The sequence below is a fragment of the Pipistrellus hanaki genome (genome assembly GCF_964339955.1).
Source record: "Pipistrellus hanaki genome assembly, chromosome: 10".
NCBI classification, from domain to species: Eukaryota; Metazoa; Chordata; class Mammalia; order Chiroptera; family Vespertilionidae; genus Pipistrellus; species Pipistrellus hanaki.
Genome location: NC_140512.1, coordinates 55,104,204 through 55,127,052, shown reverse-complemented (window position 1 = coordinate 55,127,052; position 22,849 = coordinate 55,104,204). Strand labels below are relative to the sequence as shown.

The window sequence follows — 22,849 nt, the reverse complement described above, 5'->3', positions numbered from 1 at the left end:
TTGTTGTGGGCACATCCCCACATCCCCAGTGGGGGGTGTGCAGGAGGCAGCTGATTGATGTTTCTGGCTCTCTATCCCTCTCTCTCTTCCTCTCTGTAAAAAAACCACAAAAACAAACAAACAAACAAACAAAAAACCACAAACCAACCCAAACTCAATAAAATATATATATTTTTTTTTTAAAAAGAAAGAGATATAACTTACATGCCATAAAATTCACCCTTTCAATTGTACACCTCAGTGGTTTAAATGTATTAACAAAGTTGTACAACCATTACTGTTCAATGATTTTTAGTGTATTCACAGTTATACAACCTTCACAAGTTTCCTTTTAACCTACACATCTTTCCCTCAACTCATTTTCCTTTGCAATTTATTTGTTGAAGAAACTTGTTTGTTTATCCTGGAGAATTTTAATAACCTGGATTTTGCTCTTTGTATCTCTGTAGCATTTTAAAAAATGTTCCATTGTAGTATTTCCCCTGTATTTTCTATAAATTGGTAGTTAGATATAGATGTATGATGAGATTAAGATTCAAATTTTTTCCTACAAGACACGTCATTGTCATCTTTATGTTGTAGAGACACAAGTCTCATCTTTCATTTTGTGATACTAGGATGGTTAATGCTCAATGGGTTGATTTCTAAATTCATTAGGGCTGCAAAATGATGACATTCTATCATTCACTTTTTATTTATTACTTGGAATATGTACTTCTATAAAAATAACATTTACTTTATCTACTATTTGGTCACTCAGTTTCTTTAGAGAATTAACATTTGTTCATTTTGATTTTTATATTTTAGAGCCATAAACTTTTTTCCCCCAGGTCCACAGTATTTTCATAAACAGTGCATTATAGTGTTCAATGGGTAAAATACCTGGCAACAGGGACTGAAGTAGAATAATAAGGTGGAATTAGAGGCACCAAGGGGTACACATCCTCAGCTCTAGCAGGTTTTCTTTTTTCTCAGCATCACTTGAGGTTCTCTCATATGTAAGTTGACCAGACATCCCACGTTTGGCAGGACAGTCCCGATATGGGGCGTTTTAAAAAAGTCCCCAGTAGGGGGTGTGCAGGAGGCAGCTGATGGATGTTCCTCTCTCATGGATGTTTCTATTAACTTTCTATCCCTCTCCCTTCATCTCTGTAAAAAATCAATAAAAATATAAATATTTTTAAAAATCCCAATTTTTGGAAAGAATGCACGACAAGCTAGGGCACGGCGGGAGAATAGGAAGGGAATATATGGTTTCGGCTGCCATGTGGCTATTTAGCCAGGATATGAGTTTTATATTATTTTTGTTAATTTTATAATGTTAAACTTTAATAATAACAAATAATTGTTGAGAATTGATTATCGAGAACTGCTTATCAAAGTTCGCATTGTTGATCAGTTGTTAGAATTCGACCACCATTGTTTGGACTTAATGAACAATGGCATTTTTTGGGCTTGGCAACAACAAAAACATTTTGTAACCGTCTCTCAGACCATACACATCATACTACGTGCTAGTAAGCTAGTTAAACAAGTGATGTCATTACAAATCAGCTATTCAGATAATTTAGGTAAGTAATTTATTTCATAAATACATAAATTTTCTTGAATTTAGCAGACAGTACTCGTATTATTTATATTTTATAGTGGCGGCAAAAAGTCTAGCGCCGGCTTTGAAAGTGACACGACTAGTATACATAATTTTTTTTATTATACTTGTAAATTGTACTTATGTTGAAATTAAAAAAAAATATATTACAATACTATTTTTGCGTTCTATGAAAATTTTTATAGACCAAATTTTTAATCAAGAACCCCACCCCCCTCCCCGGTCAATGGTGTCCCGCTTTACCAATGTTAAAATCTGGTCATCTTACTCATATGAAGCAACACACACACACACACACACACACACACACACACACACACGAGGGAGAAAACCTTGAAAAGTTTCGTTTCCTTTGAGCAATTTACATTCTTTTCCCTCATCGTTGATAAACATCAGTGAACAATCTGTATGTTCCCACTTTGCACCGCGCCCAGTAAGTTCAAAATCACATTTTCTGTTTAATTTGGGAACAATAGGAACTTCTGACCCGTAACATCTACAATTTCCTTCGCTCTCGATCTGTTCCTGTCTTTCAGCTGATTAAAATTCTCTATGAGCAGAAGGTGTTTGATTGAATAAAAAAGTTTCCACAGCCACCAGTCAGCTATGAAAGTTCCTTTTTCTTGGCACTCTATTCTCGGCTGGGTGTTATTAAAAAAAAAAAAAAAAAAAAATCTTTCTAACGTAATGATCCAGAGCTAGTATCTCATTGGAGAGAAGGGAGGGGCGTCTTAATTCGTGTTACTATAATTACGGGTGAGCTTGAACATTTTTCCATGTTTAAAGCTGTTTGCTTGGGACGTGGCTTGTTTTGAATTACGGAGTTGTCAGTCCACTGAAAGACAAGAGAGAGGGAACCCGGGAATACCGCCTTACATTTAAGTTTTGCCTCCGCCCCTGGACTTTCCCCTCCAAAAGAGCCCTTTTTGTGTGTCATGGGTCAGGGGAAGGGAACGGGACCTCCGGCGGCAAAGCTGGAGGAATACCACGGCCTCCACCTGCGCCTCTCGGTGCACAGGTTACTCATCTTCACCTGCCCGCCCGGGTCTAGCCGTCGCCTGCTCTCTGCGCAGGCGTGGCCTCGCCCACTCGGCCTTCGATTGGCCCACCTGCCGGAGTCGCCGCGGATTGGCTCCCGTGGTGGGTGCGAGCGAGGAGCGGCTGCTTCTGCCTTACTCAGAGCCCACATGCCCCCCACCCCCAACCATATCTATGGTTACCACGTCTCGCCCCGCCTCCCTCCACTTGTCAAGAAGACGGCCGGCCATTGGCTGCCTGTCACGAAGTCAGCCACTCATTGGTCCCTGGTGAAACCCGGCGCTCCCCCTTCCCTGTCTCCTGGGTCTCTAGAGGAGCCCTGCTAGGAGGCTCGGCTAGTGTTGCCGGGCCCAGGGCTGCCGGGACCGGGCTGCGGCTATCGCTAGCGGGTCATGTCAGCCGCCCAGGGCTGGGACAGGAACCGCAGGAGGGGAGGAGGCGCCGCGGGCAATGGCGGCGGCGGCGGCGGCGGCGGCGGCGGAGGTAGCGGGGCCGGCGGGGGCAGCGGGGGCAGCGGGGGTCGGGGGACTGGCCAGCTCAACCGCTTCGTGCAACTCTCCGGACGGCCGCACCTGCCAGGTGAGTGGGGGGGGGGGGGGTCGGGGTCCCGCGGCCCTGACAGCGGGCGGGCGCGGCGGGCCGGGCACTGCTGCCCTTGCTTTTCTCCCTGGCTCTCTGTCCCTCGAGAGGAGGAAGGCAGGCCCCACACTTCTCAGAGGGACCGGGGCTTCGAGAAAAGGAAAGGTGTCTGTGAGGTCAGGGAGGGACAGGAACCCACGGGGGAGAGGGAGGGCGGGTGGTGGTGGTTTATTTTTGTCCTGTTGAAAAGCTTTGTGCTGAGAGTTGTGTTTTCTTTTCAAAGGAGAGCCCGCCGTCTCACTGACCATTCCCCAATGTTTCGCTCACTCGGCTCCTAGTCTCGTCCTTTCCCGCAGAGTTTGATCTTGTCCAAGAAAGGCATTGGCTTCTAGCTGTGGACGTTATGGTTTCAAAGGGTGTCAAATCGAGGAGAGGAGAGGGAAGAGCATCCCAAGGAGTGTTTTTTTTTTTGTAAAAACTATCTGGAGTGTGCAAAAAAAAGTTAGGCATTCTGAACCAAGCGAGGAGGATTAGGCGTGGACGGGCTGTTGGGAGGTGGGTGGGACACAGAACCAAGGGAACTAGGGAAAACTTAGTTCCAAGAGAACTAGGGAAAACTAGTGACATTATTCAGAGTGTCCAGAGACAGAATGAATAGGGTGACTGGATTTTAAGGGGGGAAAAACGAAGATCAAGAATATACCGCCAAAATTATGCCGTGTCTAACTCTTCAAAAACAGTTGGTTAAGAATTGGGGGGGGAAAATGTACCCAATATGATTATTTCACGTTTTGGCCCACAATTCCATATCCTTCCGTTCAGGTGTCTTAAAAAAACCCACAAAGACAAGTCAAACTTATCTGTGTGTACAGACCACTGTAACACTATACATTTATAAGTAAATAATCAGTTAGTAGAAGGAAGGCAGGGAAGTAAATACCACTCAGAAGGTCAGACATTAATTGGGAAAATCTTCTTTTACCATGAAGAGAACTATCAGGAGGATGTGTTAATTACGCACCATGTTTTTGTGTGAACAATGTTGAAGTTGATTTTATCAGTGATATATTTAGCTGATGAATTTTGAGAACATGATGGTTGTTGAATTGTGTTTATTATCGTGCCTTGTATTTTTAAGCAGTCAAAAATTGTTATTTGGATTAATTTGAGGCTAACAAAGGGAATTTTGCACATTCAATGAGACAATTGCTTATGTCTGTGGTACACTTATTGATGTGTGGTAGAAATACACATTAGCCCATTTTTAATGCGCCTTTGAAATGAACATTAAAGTACTATTGAATAGTCACATGTATAATGCACCAGGAGTTGGGTTTGAGTGGGTAGTATTAGATTGGGTATTTTACAATCACTAAATGGTATGTGATCGTTAACATGAAAAAGAAAACAGGAGTCCTTTTTTTTTTTCTTACCCCAAGTTAATAACAGAAACTTACATTTTTGTGTATGGACAGATTAGAAGATGAATCTCTTACCGAAACCTACCACCAGCTTACCCTTTACTGCTGAAATCTTTAGGTCTTTGATCTTAGATTCAGTATACCTTGGGCTTCAGAGACGTTCCCGGGCTTCAAGAACCTGGTTGATGCACTTCCTCACTGCTACCACTAGGTGGCAGCGGAAGCCATGATTTCTGATAAGGGGCCTCAGTGTGGAGCTATTATTGTATTTCTGTATTCCCTTATCACGAAAGGCCAAGAATGGCTGTTTGTCCAGAGGTAAAGATAAACTTGTTTAAACCGTAAGAATTCATGCCTTGGGGTCATCAGCCTCTTTCTTTTTCTAATTCTACTTTCTTTTTCATTCCCCAAGTAGGCAGCCTCTGTTTTTCCTTTATTCTCAGAATTGGAAACATCTGATACCACAATATATACTTTGAAATTCTTTCACACCAAGGCTTTCTTTTCCTAAGTATTGCATTTAAGCTTACCCTCCCCCTTATTTTGAGATGTTTAAAAAATTTTAGGTGATGGAGAGGGATAGAAACGTCTAGGCCTGTTTTATGGCTAAAGGTAAAAAAATAAACAAATAAATAGATATTTATAACTAGAGGTAAAAAATAAACAAATAGATATTTAGATTTTTTGCAGCTAATGTTCTCTTTCCTTTGAATCTAATCCCATTTTCCATTTTTCATTCTTTTCTACAAAAATTTCCAGATGAGCACCCAGGTCCCTTTCTTACATTTTGTGCAGCTCCTCTCTGTTTTTCTCTCATTGAAACAAAACAGAAAAATCTGGTCTTCCTGGAGCATTCTTCCAGGGATAGCACTCTGACCCATGTTGTTATGCAAATTTAAAATTTGGACATCCTCTTTAACATTTTCTTTTCCCTTGTATTTCAAGTATAATCCTATATATTTTGTTTATATAATCCTATATATTTTATAAAACAAAGTCCTATTTATTTTATTTCTGCTCTAACTCCAGTCAATGCTGCTGTCATCTATCACGTAGGTCTCCCCTAGTAGCTTTCTAAGCAGTCTTCTGATTTTACTCTTGCCCGCAATTTGTAAGCATTCCCATCTCTGTTTACATCCCTTTACTAGTTTTTCATTGCTTTTAGGATAAGGCAAAAATCCTTAATATGGCCTAAAAGGCTCTACACAGTTTGTAGTTAACTCTCTAGTTAATTCTACATTATATGGTCTTGCCCTTTGATCTTTTCCCACCTAATTAGACATATTATGCTCCTTTTTGCCATAGAGCCATTGCACCTGCTATCCCATTCTTCAGGAACCCTCTTGCACACCATTTTCTCTCTCTCTTTTTTATTTTACGTTTCTTCCATTGGATCTCAGCTTGATCACACTGTTTTTTCAGGGAAGTCTTCTCAGACCTTCTGATTTATTCTTTTCTCCCTATACACACTCATAGCACCATATGGTTACCTGCGTATATTCTCCATTTGTGTGTGATTCCGTGATATGCATGAACTGATACTCTACACACACACACACACACACACACACACACACACACACGGTGTCCCAAAAATGTATACACACTTGGGCTGCCATTATTAATTCCAATGGGTTAAATCTGAAAACAAAGAAACCATCAATTGAGCTATCAGCTGTTAAAATGTGTATACATTTTTGGGGAACACACTTGTATATGTACCCACTTGAAGTGATATATGTATATACACATAACTACTTATATACATATATATTCTTAAATTCTAAATTAACACATTGGCATTATGTGTAAGCAATTAGTTTCTTCTGAATTCAATTTAATTGATGTGGTTCATTCCTCTAGAGCAGGGGTGGGGAACCTTTTTCCTGCCAAGGGCCATTTGATATTTATAACATCATTTGAGGGCCATAAAAATTATCAACTTAAAAATGAGCCTGCGGTCAAACATTTAATTAACTCACTCCTAATGCCTTGGCAGGGCTAGGCCAAATGATTTTTGAGGGCCTTCTATGACCCGTGAGCCAGACATTCCCCACCCCTGCTCTAGAAGCTCCACTGACTCTGGACAAATGGGTAAAAATCAAGTTCTTAAACATGAAAATAGTGGACAGGACTCTCCATAGTGACAGCACAAATGATATTTTGTGATACCTTGTTTGAGCAGCCTCTTCTTTTTGCTGTCTCCTAAAATAGAGTAGTGACTGTTTGCCCCTAGGCCAAGAAGTTTCATAGGTTCTTGGTCCTGGATTTTGACTAACTCACAATCTCCATGCACACAAAGAATAGGGAACAGGGCTTTTTGTAGAGGAGTATGCAGTGGCAGAGCTCATGAGGAAGGAAATGATGGGGATAATGGAACCCAAGTTAAGACTAATTGTGAGTTTGATTAAATACCATGTACAGTATTAGCTGGGGAAACAGTTAAAACATTATTGCTAATGTAGGAATTAGAAAAGGGATAAAAAAAAAAAGAGGGAAAATAGAACATTTGGTAAAGCTGGGTAAAAATAATAGTGAAATCTTAATGTTTTAAAATGTGATATATGTTTGTGATATAAAATCCAAATGATACAAAAGAGCATGTGTTAAAAGGCAAGTTTTCCTTCCACGTTTGATTTCAGTTAATTGGCTTCCTTCCCAGAAGCAACCAGTGATAATTTTTTTGTGTGTCCTCGCCAGAGAGATGTGAGGTTGGCAGAGGGGAGGAGGATGGGAGCATTTCTTTGTTTGTTAGGCATTTAAAATGTGTACAATTGTGCTAATACAAATGATGGTACAATGAATATTGTGCATATATAACTTTGTACATTGAGTGAGTCTGTCTTTAGGATATATTCCTAGAAGTTCAATTGCAGGTCAAAGGATATGTACTATTTACATTTTTTTCTATTTTTTTTTATTGTTGTTTGTACTATTTAAATTTTGATAGATTTTTGTTAAATTGCCCTCCACAGTTTATGTTCCACTATTGGTGTTGGAGTATTGACTTCCTATACCCTTGGTATCAGAGTAGGTTATCAAACTTTTTAAAATTGCCAATGTAATAGGTATGTTTTTTCAGTAGGTATAAGAACCTTATTTCTTTCCTTTATATGCAAATATAGCATTTGCTTATATTTTTTATTCATCTGGATATGTATTTTTTGTTAATTTTTCTATTGGCATGTTTAATACTGTTTATGGGAACTCTGTTCTTAGGAAATTTTATAAAATTGTTGCAGACATTTTTCACAATTTGTCACTTGACTTTTGACTTTGTTTAATAGAGTATACCTTTAAAAGAAATGAAAACATTTTATAGTTGTAATTATCAATCTCTTTTGGATTTTAAATTTTGTGTCATAAGATAGGGTCTTCCCTATTTCAACACTATTTCTAACTAAAATGAAATTCTTGTTTTTCCCCCTGATATTTTAAATGCACTTATCCATACAAAATATAAGTTGTGTAAAGATAGAGGTGTATAGGAATCCAACTTCACTTTTCTTCCAGGTGGCTACCCACTTATCACAGAACTGAAATATTGTCCTTAGGTATATTTAGTTCCTACATAACATTTTGGTTTCTATTGGATTTTTATTGTTTCACTAGAGGCCCAACGCATGAAGATTCGTGCAAGAATGGGCCTTCCTGTCAAAACCGGTTTGGCTCAGTGGATAGAGCGTTGGCCTTCAGACTGAAAGGTCCCAGGTTCGATTTGTACCTTGGTTGTACCTTAGTTGCGGGCACATCCCCAGTAGGAGGTGTGCAGGAGGCAGCTGGTTGATGTTTCTCTCTCATTGATGGTTCTAACTCTCTATCCCTCTCCTTTCCTCTCTGTAAAAAATCAATTAAAAAAAAAATATATATATATAAAAGAAAAAAGAATGGGCTTTCCTTCCCATAGCTGCCAGCATCGCCATTGCTCCGGCTGGAGCTGCCTTTCTGCCTTCCCATGCAACCCAGAGGCCGGGAGCTGCTGGGGCGGTGCAAAATGCCTGTGTCGTTGCCATAGTGATGATGCAAGTGTCCTGCCCTGCCCCCAGCCACTCGGTGCCTGTGTATGAAAGTTAACCCCACCTTTGGTTAATTTGCATACCCACTCCTGATTGGCTGAGGGGTGTCGTGAAGGTATGGTCAATTTGCATATTTCTCTTTTATTATTGTAGATTGGTTAGTTTACCTATTTATACCTAATGACTTCATTCTTTAATTATAGTCCTCTCTCATTTTACTTCCCAGGAATATTCATGTTTGTTTATTTTTCCATAAAACTTAAAATTAGTTTATCAAGCTACCCTACCCTATGCTGTTAGTATTTTTATTGGTACTGCATTATATTTATAGATTTATTTAGATATAATTGACATCTACTTGAGGTTCAATCTTCTGTTCAAGAACAGGGTATAAATTCATTTTTTAATTGTTCAAGTTTTCTTTTGCATCCCTCAAGACTTAAATTTTTTTTTTATGTGAATGTTTCACATTTCTTATTTTTTTATTCCTTGTTATTTTCTCTCTTTTTTTTGTTGCTATTGTAAATAGAGTTTCTATTTCTATTATGTCTTTTATCTTATTTGAATATGGGAATGCTATTAATTTCTGAGTATTAATTTGTACATAGACACTTTGGAATTATAATACTTTCTATAAATAGTAACAAAACGATAGTTGTTGCCCTGGCCAGTATGGCTCATTTGGTTGGGTGTCCTCCTGTGCATGAAGAGGTTGCCAATTTATTTATTTATTTATTTAAATATGTTTTATTGATTTTTTAGAGAGAGTGTAGGAAGAGGGATTGAGAGATAGAAACATCAATGAAAGAGGAATAGCATCAATCAGCTGCCTCCTACACGCCCCTACTGGGGATTGAGCCCGCAACCTGGGAATGTGCCCCACCCAGGAATCAAAGAAATGACCTCTTGGTTCCTGGGTCGACAATAAAAAAATGAACCCCACCAGCTGGGCCGAGAGGTTGCCAATTTAATTCTCTGTCAGGGCACGTGCCCAGGATTTGATCCTTGGTAGGAGGGGGCACGCAGGGGTGGCCAATAGATGTTTTGCTCCCACAGAGATGTTTCTTTCTCCCCTTCCTCTCCCTTCTTCTCTTTCTAAAAATCAATTTTTAAAAAATCTTTAAGAAAAAATAAGAGAGTTCTTTTTCTTGGGTTTTATATTGAAATAATTATAAAATCATCAAATAAAGATGTTTTATCTCATCCTTAACAATTTTCATACTTATTTTTTTTTTATCAAATTGATTTGTCTATTACTTCCCAAAAATATTAAACAACAAGATAGTAATTTGTCATATTCTTGACTTTAATGGCATATTGTTAGTATTTTCCTATTAAGCTTTGACCTGACTATAGATTAAAGTATACATATTTATCATGTGGAAATAGTCAGCTGTTACCATTTTATTAAAATATTTTAATATGGAAGTAAATTTTGTCAAGGGTCTTTTCAGCTCCTATGACAACTGAGGTAATTTTTCTCATTTGATCTATTATTGTAGTGAATTGTACTAATAGATTTACTATTACCGGACCATCCTTGTATTCCTTAATCCATTCACTTTGTCATTCTGTTTTATCTATATATTTTATCTTATATAATAAAAGAATATGCAAATTGACCATCACTCTAACACACAAGATGGCTGCCCCATGTGGTCAAAGATGACTGCCCCCATGTGGACACAAGATGGCCACCACGAGATGGCCAGCAGGGGGATGCAGTTGGGAGGGACCAGGCCTGCAAGGAAGGGCAGTTGGGGGCAATCAAGCCTGTAGGGGAGAGCAGTTAGGGGTGACAAGGAGGGAAATTGGGGGCGACCAGGCCTACAGGGAAGGGCAGTTGAGGGGGACCCAGGCCTGCAACGGAGAGCAGTTGGGAGAAACCAGGCCTGCAGGGGAGGGCAATTAAGGGCAAACAAAACATTCACTGACACTCTTAAAATTTCTGTTTTTAAATGCTTTACTCATAAACATGTGTTTATATTTTCTTTTATCAGGGAGAATCTGTTTCTTCTCAGCTTATCTCATGAGTAAGGTTTTTCCCCGAGACAATGTCTTATTTTACTTCTTGCCTTCACAGTGAAACTTTCAGAAAAAATAGTCTGAAATTGTTTATTTTAATTTCTTTATATTTTTTCTCCTCAATCTATTGTAGTCTCACTTCTGCTTCCATCGTTCTATTCAAGTGCTCTTGCTAAGGTAATAACTTCCTAATTACTAAATCCTTTAGAGACCTCTTAGTCTTCATACTATCCAACCTCTCTAGATTTTGTTTTGACTACCTCCTTATAGAGCCTGACAATCCAAAGATTAGACAGTCTCTGTTTTAAAAGAACTTTTAGTTTTCCTTTTATTTCTTGAGCTTTCTTTTATTTGCCCTTAATATTGGTATCCAAGAGTATATCTGTTTTTTTTTCTTTTTTACTCTTATTTTCCATTGCTGTTATCATAATATCCTGGCAATGCCCAAATCTGTCTCCAACCCAGACCTCTTTTTCAGGCCCGTTTGCCAATGGCTACTATCACCCAAGTGACTGATGAGTACCTTGAATTCAACATGTCCCAAAACAACTTTATCCTCTTTTCTGCCATATCTGTTCTTCTGTGCTTCTTATATTGACTGATTTAATGTCTATCTCATCAATTTAGTGACTCAAGCCAGAAACTTGAAAATGTGGTCAAATTTCTTCTTTTTGCTTATCCCTATCTAATTGGTCCCAAAATCTTGTCAGTTTTTTCTCTTTACCCTATATCTCCTCTTTACCACTTTTTACCTCTCCAACCTTATATTTGTTTCTTTCATTTTATAATTCAATTATATAGAAATATTTGCAACAAATAGTTGCCTTAAATCCTTTGAATAAGATAGGTTAGAAGACATTAATTACCCTGGCCAGTGTGCTCAGTTGGTTGGACATGGTCCTGTCTACTGAAAATTGCAGGCTGGATTCCTGGTCAGGGCACATGCCCAGTTGTGGGCTCAATCCCTAGTAGGAGGCCTGCAAGAGGCAGCCAGTTCATGTTTCTCTCTCATCGATGTTTCTGTCTCTCCTTCTTCCTTCCACTCTCTCTCTAAAGGTCAGTAAAAACGTATTTTCATTAACAAAGCATACCAGGAAGACAAAATTTCCTTTAGTACCTAGATCAGTGGTCGGCAAACTCATTAGTCAATAGGGCCAAATATCAACAGTACAACAATTGCAATTTCTTTTGCGAGCCAAATTTTTTAAACTTAAACTATATAGGTAGGTACATTGTTATCAACTTAATTAGGGTACTCCTAAGTTGGCCTTTGCTAAAAACTCAAGGGGCCAAAGAGCCGCATGTGGCTCATGAGCCACAGTTTGCCAACCACTGCCCTAGATCCCTAGTTCTGTAGTCTCACTCCAGAGGTATCATCTATTAGAGTTTCTGGCTCATCTTTTCAGAAATAGAATGTGCACATATATGCACATAGGTATATGATATCTTTAATTTTAAACAAATTAGAGTACAACATAACGTATTTTTTCTGAACCTTTTTTTAAAACTAAAAATATAATTTAGGGATTGATCTCTGTTAACACATTAGATTGATTTGATTTTTCTTCATGACTTAAAGTATTGCACTATATGGACGTACAATAATTCACTTAGATTGTTTCTGGTCTTACATTTAAAAACATTGCTGCAATACATAGTGATAAGTATTGCCAACTTACTCTCTTAATATTTGTGTTTTTAAAATTTTCTTCAAGTTATAGAACTTAAAAACTCACATTTTATATTTATTCCTTTATTTTACTCAACTTTTCCCATCCAGCTAATCTTAAGTTTTATCCCCCTAATAATAGTACTAGCTCTAAACCTTTACTCATAACTGACTTATTGTCCCTTTTTTATAGAGAAGGAAGCTGAGGGCCATATAGCTGGCAAGGGACAGAGCCAGGATGTGAACATGGTCAGTGTAGTTCTAAGATCCATGCTCTTCTCTGTTGCCTGTCTTTCCCACTTCTTTCTGATGTGACTGTAATCAGGCCTCCACTGCCTTAAACTGGAATATATTAACAATGTTTTTGTCATTCCCAGTGTTCATTTCCTATTCCCAGTCTTCCTTTTCCTATAGACTGAAAAAGATTAGTCTTCAAAGGCAAGCTCGGCTTATTGTTTCCCAGCTCAGAAGCGGCTTCCTGTTGCATTTAGACTCCAGCCTGATCTCATGCTCTTCCCTTTTGTATTTGCTATTCTGTTAGTGAATTTGCTCCAAGCTTTATGTGAGATATGATAATTGAATTGTCTATAAGACTAGATAGTAAAATTAGAAGTATGATAACTAGCAAAAAAGTGAAGCAACTAATCTTTGGAGTTGAATGGTGCTTTTTTTTGAGTTGTTTCCCTTTTTACCCATAGTAGCTCCTGCCATATGGTTTCAACAAACTGTCAACTCAGTTAATTTAAATCAGATGTGTTATTGATCAAACGCTAACCACAAACATCTTGGTGTCACATAAAACACATTCCTTGAAACATGCAAAACCCCACAAACCTGATGGAGGAATATGAAATTTCTAAAGTGCACTCTAAACTTGGTACTTTAGAAAGAGGTAATATATTTAGTTTTAAATACACATACATATACAAAACAAAATATTGAGAAAATCTTTCAGGAAGAAAAATAACTTCTTAAAACTATACCAGTTTTTCTGATCATTTGTGATTTGAAGCTTGGAACTTATCTCTCCATCTATAAATGTGAAATGTTTTCCTTTGACAAAGGTTATCCTTTGAATAGCTCTTCTTTCTGAATATAATGCTTCCTACTGATGTCTTACTAGACATCATGTCTACTTTGGCAGTATTTGTATCTGACATTTTTTAGTTTTGAGGTTAAGATATTTTTATTGGCTCTCTACTTGTTACATTAACATAATTATTATCAATTTTTTAGAGTATCTTATTTTTAAAGAGTTTTAAAAACAGTTTTTAAAATATCACGTGTTCAAATTTGAGCCTGGCCAGTGTGGTTCAGTGCTTGAAATGCTGACCCATGAACCAAGAGGTCACAATTCGATTCTCGGTCAGGGCACATGCCCCGGTTGTGGGCTTGATCCACAGTGTAGGGCGCGCAAGAGGCAGCTGATCCATGATTCTCTCTCATCACAGATGTTTCTCTCTCTCTCTTTCTCCCTTCCTCTCTAAAATCAATTATAAAAAATGTTTAAAAAATTGTTGTTTAGTGAACACCTTATTGCCTTTTGCTAGAATTAGTCGAACACAAGCTTTTATTACCTTTAGTAAAGTCTAGATATCGCCTTGGAAGATACTGCATTTGCCAACAGAAAATGGTGACTTGAGAGAAGGGGAAGTGAGTTCATAAAGAACAGTTGTGTTTTCACTTTCAAAACATTACTTTTCTAGTTTTAATCAAGGAACAGATGAGTAGTAAAAGTAATAAATGACATTTCTCAGTATAATCGTTAACATTAGAATTTGAGGATTTCCTTCTGCTTAGTTTCTTAGTTTTACTTACGGAAATAGGGAAGAGCTACCTATTTTTGGTGCTCCTTAAAGGAGTGAGGTTGCAAAATTTTAGTTCGTCAGGCATTGTTAAAATGTATTGGTTAAAAATCTGTCTTTCCTATTTAGGCTTCTACATCTGCATTTACCCAGTACATAGTCTTTCCTCTCTCTCTTTCTCTCTCCCTCAGGGAGATTATTCTCTGAATACTGAGTTAGAGTGCAAGAAATCCAATAAGCAAGAAAAGACCAAACAATGTACTCTGATTCTTGAGAGGATTATTACTGTAAATTTTTATTTCAGTATAATTAGGATACAAAATTTAGTTGTTAGTAAGGAAACTGATTGGGTTATTTTGTAGTGTTGTAGGATGATTTCTGTACCATCCAAGCAGGTCTCCATTCACTGTGGGGAGTGATGGAATAGGCATGAGAAGGAGTGTGCCAGTTATCAGTCTTCTTTCATGTGAGTGTCCCCTCTTCGGCCTCAGGTTTAATGCCCACCCAGGGCTCTGTCTTGTATCTCATCCAAGTGTTTATACTCACTGTTTTTCTGGCAGGGTGACACCTTTATACCTCTGTTCTATAATGCTTGATCCAAAGAGGTAAAACAGGTGGGAGAGGTTGACCTGCTTTGTGACTTCTGTGCTACCCTCCAGCCAGTTATGGGTAAATTCTGCACATTGTTTCATTCTTCCTGCTGTCCACCTCTGGGCTTAGTTTATACGGAGGACCCAACACTTGCAGTAGCTCTCCGCTCTGGGCATGTAAGATTGTGGTTTCCTCCTCCAAACTGATTCTGACAGCTTTTCATCTCTCAGTGACTCCTCATAGTTTTAGCTCACTAAGGACATTTCTTGGTTTCTTTTGATGATTGACTTTTTTAAAAACAGCATTTTTGTTATTTGTGGGGTTAATGGAAGTTTGCTTGCAGTGCTCTTAGCCTACCATCTTGTCATATAGTCAACGATTATATTTTTAGTGCAGTAAATCTAATAAAGAAAACATTTTTTTAATCTAGCAAAAAATGAATTATTTATAAAATGAATAAATTATGGTTTTTGTTTTGAAGAGTAGATGCAATCATAAATGAAGATTGGCAGTTTAAATATATAACAATGAAAACTTCAGTAAACAAAACTTCAGACCAGGAATATATTTACATGAAATTGGAAAGGCATATATTTGTGATGTTGCTGGTTTTTCTTGTTTTCTGCTCTTTGGGAGAAGGAAGAAAACATGGGTTCCGAAGTCAGTGTCTACCTTGTTTAAATAACCTCAATAGAGTCAACATTAGCCTGTGCCTGTAGAGACTTATGTTGGTTGCTAAGGGAGAAACAGGCCAAGAACGTTTGACAGAGCTCTGAGAAAACATCAGAAAAGGATTTTGACTACAGCTTTGGCTCAATAATTTTCATTGTTATTCCCTCACTGTTATTCTAAATTTTAAAAAATATTCTTCTAGTATAAAATAATATGTCATAGACTTTTTGGATAATATAAAAGAAGTGATAACCCTTAATCCCAGTCACAACCACTGTTAACACTTCAGTATATTTCTTTATAGTCTTTTTTAAACCATAGCTTTAAAACAAAATTAAAGTAATATGGTATTGTTTTTCTTCCAGTCCAAAAGTAATACCTACTCAATGAGAAAACTTGGAAAATAAAGACCAGCATTAAGGAGAAAAAAACAAAAAGCACTCATAATAACCACCCAAAGATAACCACAATTGAAATTTGGTGTATATCTTTCCTGTATTTTTTATGAATATATGCAAATAATTTTTTCATTATTAATATGGTGTCATAATCTAGTACTATTTTGTACTTCGCACTTTTCATTTGCAGTATATTGTGAATGTTTTTGTATGTTAGTAAATATTCTTGTATATACTTTTTAGTGTTACATAGAATATGGACATATTTAAGTATGTTTATTTGGCATACTTAACCACCTCCCTATCATTGGACATTGAAAGTATTTCTACTTTTTTACCATCACAAATTATATATCTTTGTCCCTACGTTTTTCCATGCATCTATGACTGTTTCTTTAGGAATAAATTCCTAGAAGTGGAATAGCTGGGTAAAAGGGTATGTACATTTTAATGCTTTTGGTACATAAAAATGTCAAGTTTTATGCTAATCACTTGTTATATTCTGTCTTGTATTGCTATATAATTGTTTTATGTGTCTGTCTTGTCTCCCTAATTAGAATATAAGCTTCTTGAGGTCAAGGGAAGTTTCTTATACATCTTACGTATCCTTTGACAGTCTGTGGTTTACAATGTTGGATTTATGAGTAATCAACAAATATTGTATTGATTTAAACCTGTGGTTTTACAGGCTTTTGAATATCATAAACCTGTAAATTTAGAAATATATGTATTTTGGGGATACACAAGGCTTGCAAATTTTCTATTTTTCCAAGAAAGATATTAAAAAACAAAACCAACTACCACTTCCTACAACCTCCATCTCATAAAATAAAGAATGCTTAATAACAAAATGTTTCTAACCTCTGAAAAATGGAAAGGTTTTTAATTGGAACATTTTAGCTTTTAAAAAAACTCACTGCCTTATTCATATTTTTCTCATTTTGTATTGGACTGTTGAATCTCACCTTAGTCAATCAGTGCTCTGTAGATCAACATTTGAGAACTACTGATTTAAAAGACTTAGAGGATTAAAAGATAACCCTTTTTGCAAAATAAATTTCTTCTTGCCCACAAGCCTGTCTTTTTCACAATAAGTACACAAGTGCAGGTAATGCCATTTTTTAATTACACAGAATTTGTGTATCTCAATGTACAAGTACTGCACTAAACAAACCAGACCTTGCTGATGAACATTTAAATATATTCCAATTGTCCAGACCAAAAAACTATGTGCTTTCTAAGAAATGTGAGGCAGGTTAAGTGTGGTATAATGGAGAGAAGGCAAAGGTTTGAGTCAGACAGCCTGGATCTGAATCCTGACTGCGGCATTGCCACTTATTTCCCTCTAGCTTCCTTGTTTGTAAAATAAGATATCTTCCTCCAAGAGTTTCTGTAGCTCCAGTTCTGGCAGTTACTTCACTGTAATGAAATTATTTGTTTAGACATCTGCCTTCCTCACAAGACCATGAGCTCCTGAGGGGAGGAGTTGTAGCTTTCTTTCCTTACACTAAAGCCTCACCTAGGACTCAAGGCATAGCAGGTACTTAATGAAATGGCCATTGAATCTGTACAGGATTGTTGTGAGGATCAAATGAAGTGATGTGTGAAAGCTCTTTGTAAACTCTAAATTCTATACAAATGTTAATTATTTTTATTGCTAGTAAGAGCTGTCTTTGGGAGCTATCAAAATTTTGGGTAGAAACAAAATTACCCTTTCACATTTCTGTAATGTTTCCCACTTATTTTACAAGAAAACAAGTTTTAATTGGATTAAGGTGGCGCTAATTTGCTCCCAGGGAAGGCAGACGAATCCCCTCACCCCTGGCCGGTGGAAGTGCCAAGAGATTATTTCATATTTAAAGAATGGCGCCCCTTATTTTACCCTCTTAACCATAGAACTTGTAAAAGGATACCAAACCTGGAAGAGAACAGGAGCCTAATTAATTTTAATCAGTACTTTTTTTTACATTCACTGACTTTTTAAAATGTCTGTTTCTAATCTGTTTGTAAAGGTTGTGGTGAATTTTTGCCACAAGATGGCATTGGTGATTACTGAATGCATGTTCTTTTGACCCAGAATTCTGAAAAAAGGGTGTACATAATTGTATTCTTTTGGGGATGAGCTGAAAACTTTCATCACTGCTTATATATTAATTTAATTTTGTTTTGACTCCTAAAACAGGGTTAAATGCTACTTTACATCACTTCTTTCTGTATTCAAGTATTGTTTTGTTTCCTGTTTTTCTGTCTTTGTAACTGCAGTAACTATGTATTATTTGCCCTGTGTTGTATGTGTCTGACTCACTGCTGATGATTGTGGTGGCAGGTAAGAAGAAAATACGGTGGGACCCTGTTAGGAGGCGCTTCGTTCAGTCCTGTCCCATCATAAGGATCCCTAACAGGTTTCTGAGAGGTGGGTGTGCCTAGCAAGAGATCTGTGCTTCATATGGGTTGAAGGGAACTTGGAATGAATTTTATAAACTCAAAACTCTGGTTTTTAAAAATTGTCTAAACAGCCAAGATTGAAATGAGATAAATCTAGAGCAAATTGAAACCTATGTTTCATATTGACCATTGTTGGAATTGTAATTAAGGTTTAGGGAGTTAGAATCACTTAATGTGTATTAGATAATATAAATAATTGATCTCACTGATATCACTATTATTCCACTATAACCATATTAAAAAGAACTTTGAATAATTTATAAAATATGGGTATGGGAAATAGTTTTCTAAACACGATTCGAAGGAAAGAAGAATTTATGTGACTAAAATATTAAAATCTCTTATGGTAAAAAATAATAAAAAGATGTAAGGGGAAGTATTTGTAACAAATGGTTAATATTATGGATATATAAAGAGATTTTATAAATCAACAGTTTAAAAACAAATACCCATGCCCACTAGACAAGTAGGTAAAATAACATGAATAGGTAAAAGAGTATCAGTTGATTAAAAAAAGAAAATTCAATAAATATGAACAAATATTTATTTCACTCTTGTTATAAGCATGATAATTCAAATAATAGATATCATTTTCACCTGTTAGATTTTTAAAGACTAAAAACAAGAATACCCAGTGTTGGCAAGGTTATGGGAAAATGAAGGCCATATATTTTAGAAGGTGTAAATTTAACACAGCCTTTTTGAATTCAGCTTGCCAGTATGTATCAAAAGTCTTAAAAATGTTCACATTCTTTGACCATGTAATTCTTACCTCTATTTTTATTTATTAATTTTGAAAATTTTCATTATTGACAGTATTACAGATGTCTCCCATTTCCCCCCAGATACCTTCTATTTTTAATATTTTCCCACACACACAAAAAAAATACTCCATAGTGAAAAAAGAAAATCTCAGAAGAGAATTGAAAACTCTGGTTCACATATTTCTAGATTAACAAATTGTCAGATAAGCATGCTTAATGTTGTAATTTAGACTTTATTAAGTTATTTATAAATCAGTGTATCTGATTTTAACCAAAGAGATTATATTTTTAAAAACTAAAAAACATCTTTGCAGCTGCTATAAATGTTTTTAGTACCTACCTATTTTAACAGCCAAATTCCAGAACTTGAAAATAATAAAATCTATTTTAAATGGGTCAAGATAAGATACTTAGGGTGGTGTGCTTCCTTTTAGCATCAATAAATTATCTTATTGATACAAATTAAGAGGTAATTTTAGTGTTATGTGACAAAAATAACATAGTGCACACACATGGCCAAGGAGACACATTTAATTCTGTAACATCTTTTTCTTTTTTTGTGTTATAAATTAGAACGTTAATTTATTGATTTACAATGAGAAAGCTAACTTAGGCTGACTAAATTTAAAATGTAATTAAGAAATTGTTTAATTAGGATATACAATTTAATATAATATTTTTTGTACAAATATAAACAAAAAAAATACAAAGGAAGTAGTAGTTATATCTGGATGGTGGGATTTACTTTTGTGTATTCTCTGTTTTTCAATTTTTTAATCATGGAAAAAAGGAGATTAGCACAGGTAAGTTTTATACCTTTGATTATTTTGTCAGCCCTAAATTGCCTCAACCAATGGCTGAGGAAGACAGTCTCTGACAGTACCAAAAAGGAGGCAGGAGTAAACTCAGCAATATCAAGGTCACCAGTGAACTCCTCTAAATCAGTGACCTTGTCTTAGTTCACACCTTCTTTGACCTGTTTGTACTGTTTGATGCTGTTGACCCACTTGCACCTTCTTAGATTTCTCTTCTTTTGGGTTACTTTACTGTACAATCCCAGATGTTTTCTTCCTACTTCTTTGATTGTTCATTCTGTTTCCTTCACTGGCTTCTTTCTTCCTACCCAATAAAGGTGGGTGTTACCTCAACGTTCTGTCGTAACCATTATCTCCTTTAGTTATCGCATCAGCTTTCACAGACTTAACTATGTTCGTTCGTTCGTTCGTTCATCCTTTCATTCGTTCAGTATTTCCTGATTACCTTCTAACTAACAGGCGCTATTCTAGCTCAATAGAGAATCAGGGAAAGAAACAATTACAGAATAAATTGAGTGCAATTCTTTGTGATAAGTGTCCTGATGAGGAAGTATGATATGGGAGCATACAGAAGAGGCACCTGGCCCAGCTCGTGGAGGATGGAGAGAGGGTGGCCATTAGAATGACTTTTCAGAAGAGATGTACTTAAAGGCTGAGTGGGTGTTAGGAAGGGAGTGTTGGAACATCTCAAACCACAGGGCCAACCAGCTGGAGTAAAGGCAATCAGGCAAAAACAGCATGGCCTTTCAGAGAGCTGCAGGAAGTTCCGCTTAGTGGGGAGGAGTGTGGAGAGAGATTGGAGAGGGCCCAGATCAAGTGGGTACCACCCAATGTGAGTTTTCAGGATCTGTTTGTTTTTCAATTAGTGAAGAAATTTAATTGAAAGGCCAGTTACAAGGTGATTATAATTATTAAGATGAGAAATGATGGCAGCTACAAGTAAGGCAGTTGTAGAAGGAATAGAGAAGAGGAAAATGATTTGAAATCTAAGGAAGTGGAATTCGTTGAGACTTGACTAATTGAAGAAGAGGAGGAAAAGTTAAGAAAGCTTCTAGCTTTCTGTGTGGACCATTGTGCTAGCCACAAGGCGTTATATAGATGGATGGAGGAGCAGACTGAGGTGAAATATGACACATTTAGTTTAATCTCCCCAAACCACAATAACAGTGGTTAATAGAGATTAACTCTTAGATTGAACACTCAGTTTAAGAGTTATTTCCTGGGAAACTGTCTTTGAAGGCCCATCTCTTTGTTCTGATGGCACCCTGTGTACCCGCTTGTATCATAGCACTTATCACCCTGAATTACAGTTGTTTACTTGTGTATGCCTGCCATAGACTGTAAGCTCTATAAGGGCAGGGACAGTGCCTTTGAGTAGAATTGAATTATTTATAAGGCCACTGACAGGGAATAGAATGGAACTAAAAATGTAGTACGTTTCGACTTCTCTTTGTTGGTGGTGACAGTAAATAAATGAGTTGCTGAGAATATGAAAACGCTGCTGTTTAGTGTTTACTTAGATTAAATATAACTTGTCTATGCTTTTGAAATTTCCACTTTTAGGTCTCTCATTTTGGGAATCCTCCACATTACCTGTGTTGATACTGATTGAACACTAGTGCATACGGCTTGTTTTCTACCATTAGATGCCTTCACTCAATCCTGTATCATCTCTAAAATACATTTCTACCGATTAAAATTGTGTGGTGTGAAAACAATATTGATACAGTGGAGACAATGAGTTTCCATTGATGGACCTAACATACCCATTTACCTTTCCATACTTTTCAGATATTACTGAAAACGGCAAAACTGGCATATGAAAAAGGAATCATAATTGTACTGAAAAATGGAAAAGGGAGGCTTTGAAGCCAGGTTACCTAGGTCTGAATCCAGTCTCTGCCATTTACCTATTGTGTGACTTTGGGCAAGTTGCTTATGTTTGGGGGCTCAATTTCCTCAACTGTAAATTAGGATGGTGCTAACCAGTGTGATCTACCTTGCTCACCGAAGGGTCTCTGTTTCAATTCCCGGTCAAGGGCATGTACTTGGGTTGCAAGTTTGATCCCCAGCCCCTGTCAGAGTGAGTGTGTGAGACAGCCAGCTGATATGTCACTCTCACATCTCTCTCTCTCTCTCCCTCTCTCTCCTCCCTCCCTTCTACTTTCTCTAAAAATCAATGGGTGAAAAAATATCCTTGGGTGAGGATTAACAACAACAAAAATAATTAGGATAATGATAATAGTACCTACTTCCTAGAGTTGTTGTGAGGCTCCAGAGAGAGAATATAAGCAAAGAACACTTAAGAGAGTTTTTCCAGTTAGCCAATTCATGTTAGCTGCTATCGTTCTGTTATTATACCAGAAAATTGGTGGAATTTCAGAGTAAATAGAAAGTAGTTGGAATTATAATGATTGAGAAATGGGAACAGAATAAAATGCAACCTCAATGCTCCTGGAGCATGCTGGAAGTCAGGAGAATTTCGTAGTAGGGCTCCTTTTCTGAAACTCTAAGCCTAGAGTCAGCAAATGTAGAAGAAAGGAGAAGGTTTGAGAAAGATTAAATATTAGGGCCAATAATTAAGGGACTGTTTCTAAAATAGTTATTTCCCCTACTCCTTCTCTCTCTTCATGGAGGTTTGGAGACAGTAGCACAACTGATAAGGAAACCTACATCTTTTAAAATTGTCAATCGATGTAGTCCTTCATTTATTAATATGAATAGAAGACCAGATATTTGAGGGAAACTAGACTTGAAAGAGGATGACTAAGATGAACAAATAAAATAGCTGGCTGTGTTGAAAGCAGAGGTAATGATGAAGCAGAGTGGAACTTTAGGAAGTTCTGATCATAGGAGGTTTCTTCAGAGTCGAGAGTAATTGGACCCATAAATAAAAAACCTATGCTGTGGAGAAAAAGGAATGACTAAAGAATTCATTCTGTACTGAAAACTTGATTGCTAAAATGGAAATGCAGTTGGAGGCTTAAATAATATATAGGCTT

The 22,849-nt window shown here is 37.0% G+C and overlaps 1 protein-coding gene and 1 long non-coding RNA gene across 3 annotated transcripts in view; one reads left to right on the top strand and one right to left on the bottom strand.

Annotated features, from left to right (window-relative positions):
* The first annotated feature begins 2,934 nt into the window (after nt 1-2,934).
* The window catches only part of KLHDC10 (kelch domain containing 10), a 42,903-nt gene continuing 22,988 nt past the window's right edge, over nt 2,935-22,849 (top strand). The window contains exons 1-2 of one of the 2 annotated variants that reach the window (XM_084897653.1): nt 2,935-3,226; nt 18,150-18,236. In XM_084897653.1, coding sequence (XP_084753779.1) covers nt 3,040-3,226; nt 18,150-18,236 — 274 coding nt within the window. In that variant the 5' untranslated portion in view covers nt 2,935-3,039. The remainder of the gene's footprint in view (nt 3,227-18,149; nt 18,237-22,849) is intronic. The other variant, XM_084897654.1, reaches the window with a different exon arrangement.
* On the bottom strand, nt 6,028-11,544 carry LOC311629523. Its single transcript, XR_014796215.1, has 2 exons — nt 6,705-11,544; nt 6,028-6,506 (listed from the first exon to the last, which is right to left on the bottom strand). It is a non-coding gene; the product is annotated as an uncharacterized lncRNA (long non-coding RNA).